Here is a 23,267-nt window from a genome sequence, read left to right as displayed (position 1 = left end):
TATTATGGTGTGTTTTTGTGTGTCTATTCGTGTATAATTATACTGAAAACTGTGGCATGCAAAAATTGATGTAAATGGCTATTGATAAATGGTGAATTAAGAGTTTATATCGGTAAAATACATTCAGACGTTCCGGGGTCATTTAGTACATGTATACCTATATTTATAAATTAATCGTTAGTGTCTGGGATTACAGAATGATATCCGAGAATAGATATATCATAAAAATGTTCAATATTTATGCCGAGCAAAAGTAATATACGTGGTCAGTATGAATCGTTAAAAGAATTATGTAGGTATATACACATAATTAAAGACCGGATTTAATAGATATTGCAATTATTTATTGACTAACCAGGTAAATCAAATCTGATCAAATATGTACACGAATCGGATCAATTACAGTCTTCCTATTTAATTTAATAATACAATTTTTTGGAATTTTCAACGATTTTGAAATTTTTGCAATTATTGCAAATTTTGTATACTCCACGCGGTAAAATATACAAATTATTATTTCTAAAGTAATTTTACAAAAAAAATATAATTACGGCGTAAATTTTTACATGTTGTTAACTACAGTTTAGCATTTTTAAGATTATATTTAACAGAGTTATCCACAAAACTAACAAGTTTAGAAGAATCAAATAGTCAATTACTTAATAGTGTAAACATATTAAGTGAAATTGAAAATATTTCAGGTCCCAATGAGAAAATAGTAGAAGGTATATTAAAATTTGTCTTAAAAAAAATGAAGGAAATAAAACTATTTAAACTTACTCTGAGATCATGACAGGAAATCAAAATGTTTAGATATAACGCCAATATTTTTAAATATTCATCGATAACAAGTGTAGAAATTGAACGTTTATTGTATAAACATATTTTAAGTAACAGACGATACAATTTTCAAAAACACAATTTAGAGATATATAAAATTATAAATTTTAATTCAGAAAAATAATATATTTTGTAAATATTATATTAATATCTATAATATTATTTAAGTAATTAATAAATGTATTAGATATGATTTTACTATGTAATTTTAATATATTTCTCATTGACATTTTAACATATTTATACTGCAATTTTGATAAATTTTCATTGCAATTTTGGCATCTTTTTAGTGCAATCTTAAGATATTTTTAATGCAATTATATCCGGTCTTAAATTATAATATACATATTATACATTATACACTATTGTGCGCCAACAGTATTATTTACTGACAAAAGCAAAAATAAAAATAAATACACACGAGAGAAACATATTAGTGATAAAAATTGTTTTCTTAACGTTCAAATACAGAACTATACGAAATAAAATGTCCGGAGTATAACAAATTTCTGTTTGTGTAATCCATTCTCATTTCTCAGCATATTGTATTTATTTGTGAACGGATATTCAATAACAATCTGTAGATAAAAAGGACGCACATACTTTCAGATTTTTTCAACACATGGTAGTAATACAATTGTCGACGGGCGAGAACTATATGTATGTATATATATATATATATATTGCTCCAACGTATTTTACAGATTAATTATGAACTAGAATGCATGGACAGCAATGCCAATAATATTTCATTTGGTTCATAATACATGGGAAACGGTTAAAACGTTGATAAGCAGACTGACGTTTTCGTCGAATAAGGGAAATTCTCGAATCACTCTCAAGCAATATTTACGTTTAAAATGTTGAATACACAGTATATCATTATACCGTATAAGATAACGCTGCCGTGGCAAATTTATCTACGCTTCGTAAGATCTTACACACGGTGTCCACATTCTGAGTAGGGTTGCCATGCATTGCCATTTACATGCCATTTACAAGGCGAAACCGGGACAAAACCAACACATTATTGAATAATATACTTTTTAATTACTTTTAATGTATTGAGAGGAACATTAATGTCCGGCAATATAATATTTAAAAATATTTATGTAAAATAAAATATATCAGTGTGTTCTAGCGGAATTAAAATGGGGTGACGGGGATTCATATCCGTAAGTACGATTTTAGAGGGTGTAATTTTTGTATTATATAATATATTATTGCCTATTTGTTTGATATTTTAAATTTGTAACTGATAATGTATTTAAAACTCAATAAGTACGATTGTATGCTAATTATTAGTATAAAACTGTACGGAAGGAGGTATTTGATTCTTGATATATGATGGGGCGTAATGTTAAACATTTTCCTCGGGTGTAAAAATCCCTAGTTCCACATGTGCGTATGGCTGTTCGTCATAAATCAATTGTAACAATGGTATATCATGCGGTGTGCGTTCTACAATAGGGTCTTATTATATCGCTAAACTACAAACCATTGTCGAGCGCGATACAGTTACGTTCTGTAGTATTAATTTTAAAAACTGACTTATGAAATAAACTACGAAAAAGTCGTCGGATACGTGCGCCGCACACACGGTTTTCCCTGTCCGAACGCATGCGGTGTGGGCGAACACAAAAGAAACCGTATGCGGACCGGTCCGAACTTGCGTAATTTTGACAACTTACCGATGCACAAAATACCAAAATACAACGCACACGAAAACATTGACTGCGAATCGACTGCAACCGAGTAGTACAACTTAGCTTGTAAGTGCGCAACAACGATCCACGAATCAATATTTGAAATACACAAATTATCCATCAGCTACCAGACATTATTTCATAAAATGTTTAATATGTAGAATAACGATGTGCGATTCGAATCGTAGCGATAAAATCAACTATAATACACATTATAATTGATTGTTTTGTGTTGTAAAATTAAAAGTGTAGGCCGAAATGTTCTAAATAACTGCCTGAGTAATGATTATGCGAATAATCTCGATTTATTATTATCGTTTTCTATCGAACCATACGAATTATATCCGTACACGTACATAAAAAAGGTTCGTCGGTGGACTTGCCGGTTCTGGGGAAAAACAAAAATAAACCTCAGATAACACGAAACCGGTGGTCGTCGTTCGCGATCACATCTCGATTCCGACGCAACGCCGTTCGGCGCCGCCAGGTCGCATTCTTGGAACGGCGGGTTTTTTGGGGATATGTCAGTGTTTATTTTCACGCGAACCGGACACGCAAAGAAGTTTCCCTTTCGGATTTTCTTCTTTCCATGATCTATTGTTGAACAACATACCCCGCGAACCGTGAACACACCGCGCTGATCATTGATGCACCACCCGTTCGTTTTCTTTCCAAGTCTATTAGCCGTTGCCGCTGAGCTTCCCTTCCCGGCCATCATCGTTATTTCGTGTTTGCTCTTTCGTCCGCTCGCATGTTGCAACTATCCGTCCGACATATTTATCGCACTTGACCGTAAATTGCCTATTCCACGTTTATTTTTTTTTCTTCGCCCGTTTCAACGCCGGCCGATCCGTTTTTAATTTTTTCTCGCTTTAGAACGTCTTTCAACCCGACTCGTAAGTATTATTGTTTTTTTATTTTATTTATAATTCTTATTAAATTTTTCCACTTCGGTCAACACTACCATGTGGTTAACGTCAAATGTCAACCATTAGCGGTTGTGTTTTTAGAAAGTTTTTCACCGCGTTCTTTTAATTAAAATTAAGGTTGAGAACTTATAGTACTTAAACATTTCAAATTATGTATGCATTAGAAAAATAAAGTGAGTATTCGAATTTATTGAAATTTAAGTATTTTTTTTATTCTAATAGGTAGTTCAATGTTGTATTTCTATTTCGTTGTGAAACAAAATTATACATCGCTATCATTGCTTTGCGATCTTTCTAGGTTAATATGTATAAACCATAAGTCCTCGGCCTTATTTATAACAAATGCTAGGGCTCGTTCATGCTTTTATTAATGACTAAATAAGCATACAGTTATAGTCTAAAAACAAGGAAAATATCCTTATAAAGTTAAGAAATAAGCCATTATATACATAAAATATTCGCATTAAGATAAAAATTAACAGTCTGAAATAATTAGAAATACCTAATCATAATTTTAAATTTATATTTAATTTATTAATGTTATTGTTTTAATAAATAAACTTAAATGTAATTTTTTATTCTTTGTACTGTGTACTTTGTATCACGGGCGGGTTTAAGGGGGTGGCTAAGGGGCATTAGTCCCCCCCCCCTGGGACTAAGCTATCTATTTTACAAAGCAAAGTATTATTATATATTAATAATTATAATAAAATCGTCAATGGTCATTGATAATTCTGGTACTTATTTTATACATTTTTTTTAGAAATAATTACCACACTTTCGTTGTTAATTATATATATTTACCTATATTTTAAAATGGTTTCAGATTAAAATTGATACCTATAATATAACTATTTAAACTTCGTCATTATTGTGAAAAAATGATTTATGAGGGACTCAAAAACATATTCTGTAATTTAAAATTTTATATAGATTTAAAAAACGAACTAACTAAATTCTTAAACCTCCATTAGCCCTCCCTTGGTTAGTGTTAAAACCCGTCCCTGCTTTATATGTAGCATGCTTTTCCAACTTTATTGATATCGCGAACTTCTTTTTCATTTATTAATATATATTATATACCTACATTTATTGTATTTAAACTGTGAAAAAAATTATACTACCTAGTGTGGACTGCTTAGTTTTACTTGGTTTATATTACAATTTTAAATTATACTATTAAATTATTTACAATAATATAATTATACTATCAACATTAATTCGATAATTATTTTTCTATTCAAATTAATTTAATTAATGAAATTAATAGTTTTTATTATTAATTTTAATAATATATCGTGCAATTTTGGTTTAATGTCAAAATATTTTTTGTGAAAATATCTCATGATAATAATGTCTTTGATAAAAATATCTTTTAAACTGATTAACTGATTCACAATTTTTTAAATTATGCATATTTTATGAATCAATTATATCATAATTTCCCAAAGTGTACGCCGCGGCGCCTTAGTGCGCCGTGATGTAGGTATAAGGGCGCTGCGCTGTCATGAAATACTACCGGGTCTAACATTTTCCTTATGATTAGTCATAATATGACTTAGAGAAGGGCGCCCTGAAAAAACCTTGAAATAAAAAGGGCGCCCTGAAAAAACCTTGAAATAAAAAGGGCGCCTTGAGTCGAAAAAGTTTAGGAAGCTCTGAATTATATCAATTATAAAAATCATAAATCTTATAATCATAAGTAATTATGTGCCTACCTTTTGATTTTAATTCAATAATAATATTTAATTAATTATAAAAATGTAGAGAGAAAAAAAAGAAAGAAAAATATGTAACTAAATAAATAAAAATAAAACATTTTATGAATCATTTATCGTAGAAATGTTAATTGTTTTGCATTATTTCTGATGTCATTTAAATTTTTTCAATCAAAAATTGATGAAGTTGAGACAATATTTGCACTGTCCTAAATCTAATGTCCAGGTTAGTTGATCAGTTTCTTGCCGCTGCTGTAACATTATAGAGAAATTTCATTCCTATTTATATGTTGTGTACTGGATATTTTATTTTGAGTAACATGTCCACAATTGCATTGTGGTATGTCATTTTTATTAGGGTCATTTAGTCTTCATTCATCAGTTAATTTAGTGTTAAGGTTATAGTTTTAATTTATAAATTTTTAAGCTAGCTTTCTAAGAGGCTTACAAGATTTTAATCTTTTGCTGGGATCAGAGCCGGACTAGGTCATAAATTTGTACCGGGGAAAGAAAAAAACACCCCATTTTATATGATATACACTTGATATATCAAAGGTAAAAAAACAACCCTTAAAAATACGTATATTTTCATATAAAATTATTGTATATTATTTTGAGATATTTGAAAGTTAAAAGACTATTTAATTTTAGACAGTTTCTAATGCAATTGTATTAGAAAATGCGTCTATATCTGTCAACACAATGGGCCTAAATAGATAAACCTAAAAAAATAAAAAATCTATCCAACGAGTAAAAGTGGCCCATTGGAAACTCCTGGTATCTCACCTGCCCAGCCTGGGATTATTATTATTATTTGTGTATATGAGTAAACTTCTATTTAAGATATGATTTTTGTATTGTATTTGGATATTTTACTTATATTTTATGTAATCAATTTCATCTTGTATTAGTATTATTATAATTGGATCCAAAGAATAATAATTTTTAATTTAGTTAATAATTAATATAATATTACTACTATTTATAAATGTGTAATAAAAAAAATGTTTTTTCCTTATTAAAATTCTAACAAATGTTTTATTTTTAGTTATTTGATTATATACTAATATTTGTTTGTTATTAATGAGTACTATTGTGAGTTCTTAACCATAACTGTACTTTTCACACTAAATTTACTGTAATATACCTTGTTGTTAATTTGATTGTATCACAATATTTAAGTGTTAAAATAATATTAAATATAGAGTAACAAATACTGGCAAGGGTTTTATAGAGGTTTCATTAATACTTAACAATAAATTATCATCAATAATCTTACCTTAAATAAATCAACATTAAAAATCAAATAGTAATACGATGGTACGAAATGGTAGATCTTATACTGATGACTAAGTACATAAAATTTGGTATTGATTTGGATCTCTTGCATATGCTGCCAAATTTACTTTATTGTTGGTTTTTCTTCAACTAGTTATTTTTACAACTTACTGTGTAACAGTGCTTAGATAGTTTAGTTTAATGGCTTACATGTTATAACATAGTGCTTACATTATATATATTTTTTTTTTTATAATGTTTTAATACATAACAAAGCATTTTTTTTTAATTATATGCTAATTTCAAGTACAAGGAATATTACAATACTTTACATTGGATCATTACTTGGTAAATGTGTATTGTTTTTAAAAGAACTTTTATAAGATGAGTATCTTACAAAGAAGTTAAATTCTTTGTTGATCTCTTAGGAAAAAAAATTCAAAATTTCATTTTCTGCAGAATTATTTGATACTCATTTTATTAGATAAATTAGAAAAAAAAATTATTTTGTACATCATTAGATTGATTTTAATTTGAATTCACTTCTGGCTTTCGCATTATTAGAAAATGTGGTAAATTAATTACCTAACTACTTTTTTAAACTGAGTATTTGTTGTTTATCTTCTATCATGTTTTATCCGATTAGTTTTAAAGAGAGGGTGAGATATGGCAGTATAATAAACATGATTATATAAATTACTATTACCATTTATCGAGTTCTTTGTGTTTGTATTATATTTTATGTTATTAATGACCACTAATCAGGATTATAATTTATTGATAAACAAATAAACTTCTTTTCTTTCTTTTCTAATAAAGTATTTAAATATAATAAAAAATAATATAAGAACATATTGAATACATCTTCGAACATAATTTTGAAATGTATTTAGAATGTGTTAAGTACAAAAAAAAATATGAAAATACTTCTATTCGAATACTTTAAAAGACTGCTAGCTATTTATAATAAAAAGAATGTAATGATAATAAAGAATTAATAATATTGTGAAGTATGTTATGTATTACTTTTATTTTCGCCATGTTCCCTTATTTATATGTCGCCGTTGATCGGGAAGAACTGTTTGTGGAAAGTCCGATGCCTCGCGCTCATGTGAGCGTTGTGTCAAACATTTCAGCGCTTTGGGGCAAAATTTTTTCTACGGGGCCACTGAGCACAGGTGGCATTTTAAATGCAGATAAGGGCGCCCCCTTTTAAAAAACTACGGCGCTCGGTGGCAATGCCCCATTTGATCCCCCCCCCTTAACACGGCACTGCATGGGAGTTTTCGATACATTTTCGTAGCTAATTACCGTGCGCTATGGAACGTTGACCTACACACGTGCATAGTAGAGCTCTGCACGGGATGGGTTAGTCCGGCCCGGGCCGAGCTTGGTGTTAACGAAACCGGGTTAGGGCTGGGCCAGGTCATTTTTGTTTAAATGGGCCAAAGCAGTGCTTCATTTGCGATATTATTAATTGATAAATGGTTTTATTTAAATTTAATTTATCATTTGATTTATAGTGTCGTAACGAATTATCGATAACCGGAAATTCAGGAAGACGTATTTTACAATAATCTATTTATAACTAACTTTGGGAATACTATTCTTCTCAATAGTATAGTTCGTCTTCTGTACCTTAAATTATTAGTAGGGATCGGATTTCAATGCATTAGCATCTTTTTTTTGGGATTTTTTACGCGATGCTTTCCAAGCTACAAATTTGTTTCAGGTACTCGTGTTCTACTCACAAACATTTTTTGCATTTTTAGCGGATTCTATACTTTTTAGAGCATTTTTTTGACGTTTTTAATACATTTTTTTATATTTTAGGACATTTTTGACTTATTTCTCGTATTATGACTGACTTCAGTTGATGTTGAGAGGTCATTTTTAGTATATAAAAACTTATTGGCAGACAACCGTCGATCGTACAAATTTCATAACTTAAAAGAAATACTAATCGTATAGTGAAATTCAAATATGTAATTTAATTTTTAATTCAATTTTTGATTTTATTTTTTTTATTTTTTGTAGTGTAATGTGAATAAAATTTCATTTTTTTAATAATAATTTGAATTTATTTAATAAATGATACATTTTTTGATATTTTTAAGTCATTTTTTAGAGTTTTTAGGTCATAAATGCATTTTTTGAAAGGGCATTTTTTTGATCTTTTTAAGACATTTGAATCCGAGCCCTAGTTATTAGAAAGTATTACTTACTTCAAAAGTAACTAATTCTCTACATTTAAATGTACATACTTTGCTTAAATCATTAAAACATTTTGCTAACAATCTATTTTTATGTTATAATAAAGTTCTACCTCATTAAAAAAAAATATATATTTATTTATTGTTTTGACTGTAAAGTGCTTATTATAATGTTTTATTTTGTTATTTATAAAGTTTTTAAGTATTCTCTTGTATGCTTGAAATATTCCTAAGTATAATTTAAAAAGTTATTGCTTCCCCTTGCTTTATTTAATTAAAATGTTCTTTTATAAAAATAGTAGTAAGTAGAACTTTTAATGTTTATTTTCTAACAAATAGAAAACAACTCCAGTAGCACCAATTCTTTAACAGAAAGTTTATGACCAATATAAACTACTTATGTATTTAATTGGCAATTTGATATTTTTAACTTTGTTTAATATTGTTGAGTATGATTATTTTTTAATTATTAGAAAAAAATTCTCGAGAAGAGTATTTGATTATTGATCGATGTTTGGGCGTAATTTTAACATTTTCCTCGGGCGTAAAATTCCTAGTTCCACCTAGGGTTGCGCAAAAACGATAATGGTTCGATATATCGATACAGTTTTATATATTGATATTAATGTCATATATATAAATAACAAAAAAAATATATATATATAAAACAAAAATAATAAAATATTTATTATTTTAATATATAATTATGTGTATATTGAATATTATAAAATTTACAACTTGTATGGTAAAACATTTAGAAAATTAGAAATTCAGAACCAATACTTATCACCAATGTTCGGAACTTGATGCGGTAAAAAGTACTAAAATTTGCGTTGAAAACATCAAAATATGCGGTATAATGTGCAGTAAAAAGAGTGAAAATAATTGCTTAAAATATAATAGATTGACTAGTGTACACTGTACATTGAAGTCGTTTGCTTGCATGCAGTGTATGTAATATTATAACGAACAGAAATAATATTGTGTATAAGTTGATAACTTAATGGTGCCATATTAGCATCAAACAAAAACCCAAACATAGCCACTTATGATATACAATTCCATTTAAATCAAATTTCCAACTGGACTAAAAAATGGAAAATTAAAATTAATGAAAAAAAATCGGTTCAAATAAATTTTTTTCTTAGTAAAAAAGAATGTCCTCAACTATCACTAAATAATGTACAAATTCCTATCAAAAATATAACCAAATACCTAGGAGTTCATTTAGATAAAAGACTTACCTGGGCCCATCACACTAAATAAAAAAGGAAACGGTCTAATACACGCCTACATCTCTCCTTCGTCTATTATTATCTCCTTCTATGAGTTTATAAACAAAATATTAATATATAAGACGATTATTACCCCCCCCCCCCCCTTTGGTCATATGGTATCCAAATCTGGGGCCAAGCCAAACTATCTAATATAAGACCCATATAAGCTTTCCAGTCCATATGTCTTAGATAAATAACTGGTGCCCCTTGGTATATGACCAACGACGCACTACATTAGTATCTACAAATCCAAACAGTCAACGATTTAGCAACTCGTCACCATAAAAAGTTCCACTCCAAACTGCACTTAAACCAAAGCTCTCTTATTTCTCGCATGTCCTCTATAACCTTACTCAACAACCCTCTAAGGAAAATTAAAAAGAAAATGACCAAGAGACCCCTTCGCCTAACACACACGCACACACACACACACAAAAAAAAAAAAAACAGTCCCTATAATATGAATCCATCAAACTAATTAGGAGGTACTGTTGATGGACGGTATCCCCCCCTCAATGTATACATGCCATGTTTTATATTATATATCATCAAATTTACTTATTGTACTACTATATATATAAATCTAATTAAATAAATACTTGTAATTTAGTGAATAGGAACGATTTTAACAGTTTTTATTTTTATGGTATCGATATCACGAAAACTGTTTTATAAAGATCACATATATAGAATTATATACTAATAGTATATAATTCTATATATAACTTATAAACTTTATTTTTGGTATAGTATAATACTATACCAAAAATAAAGTTTATAAGGTTCGCGTAATAACGATTGTCATAAAGTGTTTTCCAACTTTTAATAAACCGCGAATGTGTATTTAAAAGAGAATATTATCTGATTTCTGAGTACAAAGTAGTAAATAAAAATGTATTATTTACCGATTTAATCATTTGATCATCGGACAAAGAATTGCCGTCTATTTAAAATTTCTTAGAGTGGGGCATTTGCAATAGTCTGCTCTCCCCCCAATGACGCCCTCTGTCGACAATGCACCCATATTATAATATTTTAATATAAATAAAACAATTTAAGTCCTCATATATTTTTAGATTTTATTGCATTTGGACTTGATATCTAACTTAAATTCTGCTTAAATTTTTACTTAATTATTATACTTAAAATTATACTTAATCAACTACAATTAAACTAATTGTTTTAAATTTTTTTGTAATCTTTAATTAAATATTCAGCACAGTTAAAAAATATGTTTTCTACTTTATCAAGTTCATGTAAAAAGAAAAAAGTTGACGCGAGCGAGTGATTGTCCTAATAGCGAGCGATCTATAGGCGTGCGCTATATGTCCAGGAAATAGTGCTGGTCATTTGCGTCTGAAACAAAAATATTTGTTTTGACACGAACGATATTGTTATCACCCGTCCGTCCGCCTGTTCATCATCTAAATTGGACATTCCAAATACAAAATCTATTTTGAATTTTATCGCATCACCCGCCCGCTCGTCCGCTCACAAAATCGCGTTCAATGTAGACACACCGTTAATCAATATATTTATAAATGCTTGAAATATATTTCATTTTTAAATATTCTTTAACATGACCATAATCTATTGTTTTCCATTTATAAATGGTTTTAAAATTATTTTTATATATATATTTTTTTTTTAGGATTAAAATGTCTGACGGTGAATGGGGTGATGAATCTTCAAGTTCAAATAATAGAGGACGTGGTCGCGGTGGCCGTGGTGGTGGACGTGGAAGAGGAAATTTCAATAGAAACAATGATTTTGACTCATCCCAAGGAGGTGATAGTTGGGGAAATGATGGCAATAATGGTGGAGGAGGAGGATGGATTGATAGAAATGATCAAGGAGATGGATTATCACGTGGTCGAGGTAGAGGAGGTGGTAGGGGTAGAGGAGGTAGGTCTTTTGATAATAACGCTGATGATGGAAATGGTTTCGGCGGTGAGGGTGATCAACCTCCTGTGTCTGATAAGCCTAGACCAACATATATACCTCCAGAACTAGATGACAATGACTTTAATAGTGTTGAAGTCGGCATGAATTTTGATAAATATCAAAATATTGAAGTGAAAGTGAGCGGTGACTCTGTTCCAACACACATAGAATCTTTCAAAAATTCAGGCTTACGTGAAGTTTTAATAGAAAAATTGGAGAAATGTAAATATACTACACCTACCCCAATTCAGAAGTATGCCATTCCAGTTATAATCAATGGCCGAGACATAATGGCTAGTGCACAAACTGGTTCTGGTAAAACTGTAAGATATTAATGTGCTGTAAATATTTTAATATAATATAATATATTAAAATGTAGTATTTGATTTTTGTTGAACAAATATGTAATTAATGATTATTTATTGTTTTATAGGCTGCATTTGTTTTGCCAATTGTACATACTTTACTAAGTAAACCAATAGATTTAGTATTTGAACGAGATTATTGTGAGCCTCAATGCATTATAATGTCTCCTACCAGGGAATTAGCTATACAAATTCGTGATGTTGTACATAAATTAACCATAGGCACAGTTATAAAGCATTCAATTCTTTATGGTGGTACTGCTACAGGTCATCAGAGAAATCAACTAGCTGTAAGAAAATTCATCTAAAATCTTTCTTTTTTTTTTAATATTGTTATTTTACTTTTATTCTAGAATGGTATTCATATAATTGTAGCAACACCTGGACGTTTAAATGACTTTGTTGGGAGAGGAATTGTATCCTTTAAGTCTATTAGATTTTTCGTTTTGGATGAAGCTGATCGGATGTTAGATATGGGTTTTAAACCAGATATAGAAAAAATCTTGAACCATCAAACTATGGTTGATCGCGTAAGTATTTACATTATATATTTTCATGAATCAATATAAATAATTCATTTTTGTAGCATTCTAGACAAACTCTTTTATTTTCTGCTACTTTGGCTGATGATATTCAAATGATGGCTAAATGTTATTTGAAGCCAGACTATGTGTTTATTGCTGTGGGTGAAATTGGAGGTGCTTGCAAAGATGTAAAACAAGAAATTCGAGAGGTTACGAAGTTTGAAAAAAAAAAAGAACTAATCAAAGTTTTAGAATCATTAGGTTATTATTTTGAAATATACTTAATGATTGAAATAGTTGTGAACACTTATTTAATATTCTTTGTATTCTTGTTCAGGTGATTGTACGGGTACCATGGTTTTTGTTGAACAAAAAAGAAATGCTGACTTCATCGCTGCGTTTTTAAGTGAAAAAGATTATCCTACTACTAGTATTCATGGTGATCGTGAACAACCAGAAAGAGAACAAGCTTTACGAGATTTTAAGAACAATAAAATGAAAATTTTAGTTGCTACTGCAGTTGCAGCAAGAGGTTTAGGTTTGTATTATTCCATTTATTTATAATTTAACATATATCAACTTTAGTAAGATATTTTATATGTTTTATTATTCTACATAAAAATTGGTGAAATTTGTTACTTAATTATTCTCATATTTTTAAAAATTTTAGATATAAAAGGTGTGAACTGCGTGATTAATTTTGATTTACCTAGCTCTATTGATGAATATGTACATCGCATTGGTCGAACAGGAAGATTAGGTAACTCTGGGCGAGCAGTTTCATTTTATGATAGTAGTTCTGATAATAGTTTATCATCAGAATTAGTTAGAATTCTTAAACAAGTGAGTTCCTCTTAAATTATTTTTCCTTTCAATATTTTTTATTTAATGTTGGTTTGTAGGCTGATCAAGAAATACCCTCATTTTTGGGTGGTGGTGGCCATAATGGCGGATATGGCGGAGGTCAATCATTTGATGATGTTAGACAACATAATAACACGGTAATTGATTTTGAATTTAAAAAGATTATAGTTACAGATATACTAACATTGTATATAGAATACAATTAATTTTCAAGTTTGAAGTTAATTCTTTTTACTATAAAATATTCTTAATACTGGATTTTTAAAGATATTATTTTAAATTTGCCTTCTTAAATTAAATTAGCTTATAATTGTTATCTTTATATATTTTACATGAATGGAATTTAAATTACAGGATAATAACATTTCTGCCGCCGATGAAGATGCATGGTAAAATAATTGATAACCTGTATTACAATTCTCATTGATTTAGTTAACATAAATATTGACTGATTCTTTTTTTATTTTTAATTACCTTTAAGTTACTTAAATATTTAAATCCTCTGCTTAAGTTATGATTATCAGTTTGTCATTTCTTAATTTGTATATATAATATATATAACGACAATATGGTATATTTTTTTTATTATTATTATGTTGTTATAACTTAAAATATTTGCTCTTGTTTTTTAATATAAAAACAAAATTTATTAATTGCATTTTCATTTTTATACTAATATGAATAAATAACATCTTATTGCGAGTTTATAAAGAAAGCGGAAAAGAGTCAGGAGTGGAAAATAGCTACCAACTAGCAAATAAAGATATTCGTCTACAGCCGTGATTCTAATCCTTTTCTCGTTCATGTCACCTTCAGCCACTAGAATAAAACACTGCATCACCCTAACATCACAATAATGAATAATCTTACCTTTGTATTTTAGAATAATTCTTGAAATAACAAAAAAAATAAAAAAAATACAGTACATAGAAAAATAATAAGCACACCTACAATTTATTTGAGTTGCAGGGCTCTATAAACATTGACAGTTAAAAGTTTTAATTTGAAAATTTAAATTTAAAAAATAATAATGATTTGTATGAGAACTGATTAGAAATCAGGTCCTAGTGGTTTTTATAAAAATTGAGGAAGTCGAGGGCTGATGGTGGAAATGGTGGATGATTGTCTTCTAGAGTTGTGGAGCTATAACAGTACATATCTAGCGACTGCAAAATGACTGACAAACGATTATGGTTAAATCGATAAGATAATCCATAATGCAATAATTACGCCAATCAAAATGCTGAACGTTTTTTATCGGATATAAATAAAACAAAGACACAAACTTAAAGGTATGCTATTTACATGGAAGTTGTGGCAATATGATTTCATTAAAATTAATTTTTTTCCTTTTCCCTTGGAGATTTCGTGTCGCCTCTACATTGTGTCCATGTCAGCCCGGTTGAGAACCACTGGTCTACAGTGATAACCAGTAACCTCGCAAAATATTAAAATAATAATTGAAAATCCTTGAGTGAACCATTGAAATGAAACCGGTTAACTGTATAGATTTTTAAGTATTTTCTTAGTATTTTTATATCAATGATGGTGTTACATATTGCATTTACCGTTTTATCGATTTTGAGACCAATAAACTATAAATTATAGTTTCTACTGACAAAAAAAATTAATATAACTAGGGCAAAAAACTTAAAGCTCTAAAAAACCACTAAGTATGCAAGTGTGTGTGCCCTAAAAACCATATAATTATGCACTAAAAATATGTTTGTTTTAAAGCAAATTAAAAAATATATTAACATTTAAATATTGTATAGAATTAAACTGCTTTTCACATCATATTTTAATTTCACAATACATACAGTATAAGACTACTGTCAGTGATGTAAACACTAGGTGTGTAGAATGTGCATTGCACACAGGCCCTAGGCCTCAAAAAGACCAATGACTGGCATGATAAATTCACTATAATTTATTTGTATTAAATCAATGTTATTTGCTAACTTCACAATACTCCTGTTCATTTTAGGTTATTGCCTTATGTTTTCGTGTTTAGATAATTTTATAGTTATTGTAAAAATTATATGAAAACAATGTGTACTAATTGTTTTAAAAATATATTAGTATACCCATTGCAAAAATTCGCAATAGATAATTTATTTATTTAATAAAAAGTATGGTGCAATCGAATCAATACATAAACACATTTTAACAAATCAATAAGTGAGTATAATATTGAAAATTGAAAGATATATCGGAATGACAGAGAGTCAGTGCCGCAACAATTGGATGTGCAATGCACACGGGCATCCGGTTGAAAGGGTTCTCCCAAAGCAAAAGCTATAAATTGAAGATTGTTTCAAAATTTATCTATCTATTATAGGTAGTCGTTGCTTTCTCGTGACTCGTGCTTCGAAAGTATTTTGATTTTTTTGAAGTTGATTTTCAATAAATTTATTATTAGCATAAGTAGATGATAATTATTGTTATGCAAGTACCTAGTATTTTAAAATGGATCATTAAATAATTCGGTTTTACCGTAAACGTTTATCAATAATATCAGAAATTTTTTTTCATGAGAACCCGGTGGGATAGTAAAGTCATGGCTGTTATATTATTTAATAGTTTAGTACTTATTTATAGTTTTGCTGTCTATAATGTTGCTATTATCGATTATAGTCACTTATTGAGTGTCTCGACTTATTGACGTACAAATTATACGTATTACGTAAATAATATAAAGTATAACAACATGATTTATGAAATAATAGTCATTGTAGCAAGGACCTTATCTTTTATTACTAGTGGCGGCATTGCTGCAGATTTTACGCGTCACATTGTATATTTAAAAACTCATTTTATCTCAAAACTGGGGTTGTCCTGTTGAAGTAATAGAGTAGTAGAGTTAGTAGTAATAGAATCGTTGATTATGTTTGAAGTAATACAAGCGGTGTCGAGATTGATTGATTTCGTTATCCTCTTCTTTCGCCAGGACAGCGAATTTATTTGGCGAAACGAATGATCTAGATTTTTTATGTTCTGTTTGAATTGGTGAATTTGGAGATGATGGCAGCAACCGTTTGGGCTTGGACATTTTCGGAGAGGTGTTAACCATAAAAATAATGAAAGCTCGAACAGATAGGAGACCGTAATAGATTACATATTAATTAAATTATAACGCGATAACTGAGCGAACAATCGCATAACTTGCGACCGCATTGCGTGTCAACACCGAACTGTAAGAAAATATAACAAGTAAAAATTATTTAATTGCTAGAATTGTTGAAATGATGGTTAAGTTTATTCAAAAATCTAATACTCTTGTAAAATTTTCACGTGTCTATAGTTTATACTAATTGGTAATTACCAAATATTGTAGCAATAAATAATTATCTTGTATTTAGTATTTTCAAAATTATAAAAATACGCTTGATTTTTGACAAATAACGGTTTATGGCTAAATTACAATACCGGCCCTTTGAGATGCTCTTTAATTAGAAAGTGGTAAATGCCCATCTTGCCCCCCCCCAAATGACGCCACTGCTTTGATGTCGATGTGTTTCCAACTGACGGTAGTCGGTGCCAGTGCTATGATTTGCGAGGTTTGTCTATGCAAATCATAAACGTGAAGTCCTGGATCTGAATATACTAAAAAATAGAAGCGTGAGACCCAAGAGCTGATCCAAAAGTTCGAGGCCCTGTACGATTGCATTTTCTGCATACCCCACGCGCTAGCACTGGTTACATGTGTATTTAATCTATACTACATAGCACGCCCTTTTTATGTACGCTTTAGTTTTGGATTTAACTATACTGTACCGCTGCATAGATTAAATACACATATAGTATATTAAACCTATAACCGCTGTAAGCACTGTACTGTTAACGAATTTTTGTATAGATTTCTATACTTAGATATTACTATTATTATTGAAAAAATAACCCTATAGGCAACAAAATTATCTCTGTTTTTATTAAATATTTATTTTAAATTATTTAATGGTTTTTACAATATTATGTTATACATAATAAACTATGTGTTATTAAAAAAAAAAAAAATTGAAAACAAAGGTAAATATTTAAATAATTTATAAAAATATATTTAAAATGGCATATTTTCGTGATTTTTCGGTAGCGATATCTTCAAAGTATATGCTATTCAACAGTTTTGATTCGATAGTCAACAGCTTATTGAATTTAGACGATCTTCTAATTTTGATAAATTTTAATTGATTTTAAAGTTGAAGACGTTTTAGGTGATCAGCACATTTCGATACTTCCTTGTATAAAGCATATTGCATACCTATGGCTATAATAGTTCTTAGAAAAATAGTTTGTAAATTTTTATCACAAATAAATTACAATAAATTCTCAATAACTATGAGACTATTTTCAATAATTCTCTAAATATGTGACTGAAAATAGTTCTATACTCGCTTGCATCTGTATTATGTTCGAAGAACGAATAACAATATTCAGCCTCATTGATCCATTTTACTATCTTACTATCATTTTACTATCATTTTACTATAGTATAATTATATTACGTAAATAGATTAGATTTTATTATCAATGCACATCACATACAACAAAACAGTTCAAAAATCACCTCAGCTAGCTTAAGCGCTAACAATTTGTAACTGATTTGAAATTACAAAAAATGTGTTACTGGATTTATATTAGATTATAATATTATATATACAGGCTAGTATATTATGCACTTGTAGTTTAATGAAAACAAGACAAACAATTAGTTTTAAAACTGGAAACACATTAATTTAGTAAATACATTTTTTTTTTTTAAGACAAATTTATTCCACACGAATCAAATGTAAGTTTTTTTTTTGTAACAAAAATATTTCGCGTGGAATAAATGAATTGACAATATATTTTACAGATGACATTCAATCAAGCAATAAATGATTTGCAAAACAAGCTAACCTGTGAAAAAAAAAAAATATGTGAACTAGAAACAAAATTAGTCACATATGATGCAGACATCGAAAAGAAGAATGAGTTGAAAGTGAGAAAAGGCAATTTGCAACAACGGGCAGAAGACCTCGAAATTAAGTTGAAAAAAATGAATGAAGAGCAACTATGCATGGTTAGCGCACAACAAAAAAAACTAAAATCAAGCGAAGAAGAAGAAAGTTGTTTACGATCAAAAATTAACAAAGAACATGAGTCCAATGTATGCATGACTAAAAAGATAAATAGACTCAAAGAGAGTGAACAAAGACTTTTAACTGAAATAGAAAATTTGGAAAAAGTAAAAAATGGCCTTGAAATTGAATTATGTAATGCTGAAGTAAGTATAATTATAGTTATAACAAATAATAATCATTTATTTTTATTTTTTTTTAATACACATAATTATGTGTATGTATATTTTGTATTGCTGAAGTTAATAATAACTTCTACATTCTAAATAAATAGGTACTCAAGATACTCAAACAATAATTGTTGTTTAATATGAATTCCTAATTATTAGGAATTTATATTAAATAATAATATAATTATAATGATAATTATTAATTTAAGTCTTTTAAATGTAGACGAATTAAATTATTTATATAATACAATAGAGTAAGTAATTAAATTATCTCAAACTGTGTTCATCCAAATAATAATCTAGGTTTTTATGATTATATAAAAAAATTATATAAAATTATATAAAATTATATGTTCATTTAACTTTAGTACCTATCTATATTACTTCAAATTAAATAAAATAGAAAGTACCATTTATCATGAACGAACTTAAATTAAATGCCTAATCAAAATACTTAGGTGGAAAAAAAATAATAATTTTCGGTCGCAATAACACGTATCGGAAGGGGTATAAATACAAGTGTAAAGAAATTTGAGTTATTTAATGTATATTATATACCTATTGACATTTATTATTTATTTTTTTAATAAATTATATTATTAAAAAGTCTGAACATTGAAACTAGTTTGAAAATTTGCTTCAAGTCAGTGGGGTATCTAGGTATCTTTTATGGGGAGGATATAAAATATTACACTTGAAAACTATAGTTTATAGTTAATAAAAATTAATGGAAGATAGTCACTCGACGACTTCATATGATAAAAACTGCTAGCGAGATTCAGAAAATATTTTACGTTTATCCATAAACGTATGGTACTATAATTAAAAACTACTCAGAAAATTACCCTCCGTCAATACGCTACTACCTAAAGTATAATTCGAGTTGTAAAAGCTACGAGAGATCGAGGTTCAAATTATCGCAATTTGACTATTCTTCTAACAGTGGAAAATAGCGAACATTTTTTTTTTATATAAACCTAAATTTGATAAATATATTATGGGAAGTGTCTAAATAAAAAATATTTGAAAAATCTTATTTTGAAATCCTGACGTGGTCTACACATGACCGTAAACAATGTCAGTTGTGAGTTGTCATTTGGATGCCATTTTTTTTTTATTTCCAAATGATTTGAAAAATGTTTAATTTTAATAGTTCCATTAAAACTACATTTTAATGATGTTCAGGAGAAATTTAAAAACATATTTATTTTCTAGATTTATAATAATTGGTAGAAACATATGTGTTAAAAATGTATAATACATTAAATATCTTTAACAGCGGTTTTCAATATTTTTGAGGCCGTGACCTCCTATAATGTCAACAAGATTTTGAGCGATATTTTTATTATGATATCAACATTGAAAAGTAGTGATAAATTAAAATGACTAATAAAATGTTTTTATTGGCAATCCTAAAATTTTATCACTTGTAATTCTCAACAATGATGATGAAATGTCATGACGATGTTTACAAAAACACCTTCCTGGTTATTTCCATAGACCTATAAACTTAATTTATAGGTCTATAATTATTTCACATATTGATGCCCCTCCTCTCCAGTTTGAGAATCGATGGACAATAACACGTATAGAACGCCAAAGTTAAATACAGTGGAGCGTCGATTATCCAAACTACAAAATTTATTTTTAGCTTAATTTATTTTAGTTTTATCATTCGTTTTATTCTTTATATTGTGTAAATAATATGAAATGCGTTATATTTCTATTTTATTATATTTTATATTATGTATGCATATTATAATTAGTATTTATATCTAGTAAATCAATTTTTTAACTTTGTTTTTAAATATTTTAATTGTTATCTGATTATCCGCACTCCCCTCGGTCCCAATTAGTGCTGCGGATAATCGACGCTCCACTGAACTCTCATTTGTAAATTTCTGATAAAAAATGGACGACGAAGAGATGGTGGGTAAATCAGTAATCTCCAATCTCCACCCCTCAACACCAACCGAATTGTATTTCATTGTACATAATTTACTGGTACGGTCGATGAGACTGTACGGAAAGGTAATTACCGGTTTGGTTCTTAACGGTATACGTCCGTTCGGTGTTTCAGGCCAGAGCGAACGAACTGAGCAGCATGGTGGAGTGCCTGCGGAAGAAAGTGAAGTCCAAGGAAGAAGAACTGAGTTGCGTGCGGAGCCGGGTGTGCGAGCGGCAAGCCGAGCTGGAGCGGCTGAACGATGCGTTCTGCCGGCTGCAGAAGGAGCTGGAATGCAACCGGTCGAAGCTGGCGGATGCCAAGTCGCGGGCCGCGCGGGCCGAGGAATGCCTGACACTGGAGAAGCGTAAACTGTGCAACGAGCTGGAGGCGAAGCGGGAGGCGCTGCGAGGCGTCAAGGCGGAGCTGGCCGACGCCAAGCAGACGGCGGAGTGCGAGCGTGTGACCACGGCCCGGCTGACCGTGCTGGCCGCCGAGCAGCGAGACGCGAACGAACGGGACCAGCGGGACGCGGCGGCCCGAGCGCAGCGGATAAACAAGGAGAACCGGGACAAGGAGGAGAGCGTGTGCCGCATGAAGCACCAGACGACCGAGCTGCGGCGGGATGGCGAACGGGCCGTGGCCGAAGCGGAGGTGGTCAGGGCGAAGGTGCGCGCCAGCGAGTGTCTGCTGAACAAGATCAAGAGCTCGGAGGATGTGCAGACCGGGCGGGACGACTGCAGACGCGAGCAGCTGGAACGGGACCGGGACACGCTGGCGTGCGACGTGCGTCAGAAGTCGAAGAAGATCGCCAACCTAGAGCAGCAGGTGTGCTGTCTGCGGGACGAGGTCGGGGCGCTTCAGTCGTGCAAGAATTGCTCCGCGTCGACCGCGAGCCGTTGTGTCGTTTGCGCGGCACCGTCGTGTTGTCCTCCGCCCGCCACGAAAAAGTGCCCACCGGTCCCGTCCACCACCAAAAAGTGCCCTCCGGCCTCCGTCAGCGCACCGGCCATGCGATTGGATATCTCCACGACCAAGTGTTGCTCGTCTAGCAGCTTGTCAAATATCTGCACCTGCAGCCTCATGCAGTAACAACTGCGCTGCCGTAGGTATCGCTACGCCAAACACAAACGGTGTGCAACGGGGCAACAAGTCGAAATGCGTGTTGAAACGCTTGCCCGAAATCGTCTCTACACGAGTCTCTGCTGAAATTCAATAGCTAAATGTTTTTAAATAAAAACTAACCTATTCTCGATATTTGCGATGAAAATGCACGCGCGTTTATGGTAAATAATTTCATGTAAATCAAACTGATAACTGTCTACGAACCTAGGTTGGGCCGCAAAAATAATCGCACTGACAAAGTCAATTCAACGTTTGTATTGCGTTTATCGAATACTATCCCGAGTAGCAATAAAATGTACAATAATATTATCTAATAGATCAGCGGGTATATTGGTCAAGTAACACTTGTTTGGACTAATAATAAAAATTGGTTATTTTCTTTATATCTTATATTTATACTTAACATCAAAACTATTACATTTTAAGTAGGTAAGATGTTAACTATACTGATATTGCTATTGTTATTGTTAAGTTTTAATTGCTTGTATCGTTTATTTAACTTTACCAGTAAAAGTAGCTTCGGCAGAAAGATAATTTTTAAAATTAAAAATTGATAAAAAACTTTCTGCGAAATAACATGGGATAAAATCGCCTATCTAATATTGCAGTATTACATATAGAAAGAGATGTTGCTGCAAAAATAAAGTTGGATGACGTGGTAAATATATTTGAAAATTATAATGCTATGAAAGTCAACTTTTTAAAATAAAATTATCAAAGAAACTAATAATTTAAGTACCAGATATGATTAAGATTTTACCTTATAATATTGTCAATTAGGTTAATCAAGCTATAAAGACGAAATTACATTTATTAATTAAATTATATATTTCTCCTATATAGGTATATATATAATATATATATATATTGTTTTATATACATTTTTAAAAAGATGATATTATTTTGATGCATTAAATATTCTGTTTATAAGTAGGTACCTACCTTTATCTTAATATTTTTTTTTAATTTGCATTTTTAAGAATCATGAAACAATTAAGTTGTATACATTACACTAAAATAATTCCTAAATTATATACCAAATTAATTAATTAATTTTTATTTGATTTAACTGTCGTCGAATGTCGGCGTTTTTGTCTATTTTAGTATTTTATTATGATCATAATAATTGTATTATTATTCAATCGTGACATTACACGCTATTTATTTATACTTTGCTATTAATTAACTTGTTTTCATTATAACTACGACAGGGAAAATTAGACCATCTATTTTTAATACATATAATATA

General features: G+C 30.1%; 2 protein-coding genes across 3 annotated transcripts; both read left to right on the top strand.

Moving 5' to 3' along the window:
• The first annotated feature begins 3,073 nt into the window (after positions 1 to 3,073).
• On the top strand, positions 3,074 to 14,232 carry LOC112691691 (ATP-dependent RNA helicase vasa-like). 2 transcript variants are annotated; one of them, XM_025566049.1, is made up of 9 exons: positions 3,074 to 3,442; positions 11,613 to 12,228; positions 12,339 to 12,560; positions 12,624 to 12,800; positions 12,857 to 13,055; positions 13,132 to 13,332; positions 13,465 to 13,637; positions 13,697 to 13,795; positions 14,013 to 14,232. In XM_025566049.1, the coding sequence occupies exons 2-9, from the start codon at positions 11,620 to 11,622 to the stop codon at positions 14,049 to 14,051; spliced, it is 1,719 nt and encodes a 572-aa protein (XP_025421834.1). In that variant the 5' UTR covers positions 3,074 to 3,442; positions 11,613 to 11,619; the 3' UTR covers positions 14,052 to 14,232. The 2 variants fall into 2 exon arrangements, with proteins under 2 accessions (XP_025421834.1, XP_025421835.1); XM_025566050.1 differs by lacking the exon at positions 3,074 to 3,442 and adding an exon at positions 3,544 to 3,648.
• A 4,281-nt stretch (positions 14,233 to 18,513) lies between these two features.
• Positions 18,514 to 21,985, top strand: LOC112691610 (putative leucine-rich repeat-containing protein DDB_G0290503). Its single transcript, XM_025565921.1, has 2 exons — positions 18,514 to 18,924; positions 21,029 to 21,985. Exons 1-2 carry the CDS (start codon positions 18,514 to 18,516, stop codon positions 21,983 to 21,985), a joined length of 1,368 nt encoding a protein of 455 aa, XP_025421706.1.
• Positions 21,986 to 23,267: the final 1,282 nt, after the last annotated feature.

The sequence above is a fragment of the Sipha flava genome, unplaced genomic scaffold (genome assembly GCF_003268045.1).
Source record: "Sipha flava isolate LNK unplaced genomic scaffold, YSA_version1 65_pilon_pilon, whole genome shotgun sequence".
Classification (NCBI taxonomy): Eukaryota; Metazoa; Arthropoda; class Insecta; order Hemiptera; family Aphididae; genus Sipha; species Sipha flava.
This window is presented reverse-complemented; position numbering and strand designations above follow the sequence as displayed.

Bases quoted from the DNA above. Each gene is read 5' to 3' on its own strand.
- LOC112691691 (XM_025566049.1), top strand. From the start codon at position 11,620: ATGTCTGACGGTGAATGGGGTGATGAATCTTCAAGTTCAAATAATAGA. The intron at 12,229-12,338 runs GTAAGATATTAA...ATTGTTTTATAG, and splicing joins AAACTGGTTCTGGTAAAACT to GCTGCATTTGTTTTGCCAAT. The intron at 13,638-13,696 runs GTGAGTTCCTCT...GTTGGTTTGTAG, and splicing joins TAGTTAGAATTCTTAAACAA to GCTGATCAAGAAATACCCTC.
- LOC112691610 (XM_025565921.1), top strand. From the start codon at position 18,514: ATGACATTCAATCAAGCAATAAATGATTTGCAAAACAAGCTAACCTGT. The intron at 18,925-21,028 runs GTAAGTATAATT...TCGGTGTTTCAG, and splicing joins TTGAATTATGTAATGCTGAA to GCCAGAGCGAACGAACTGAG.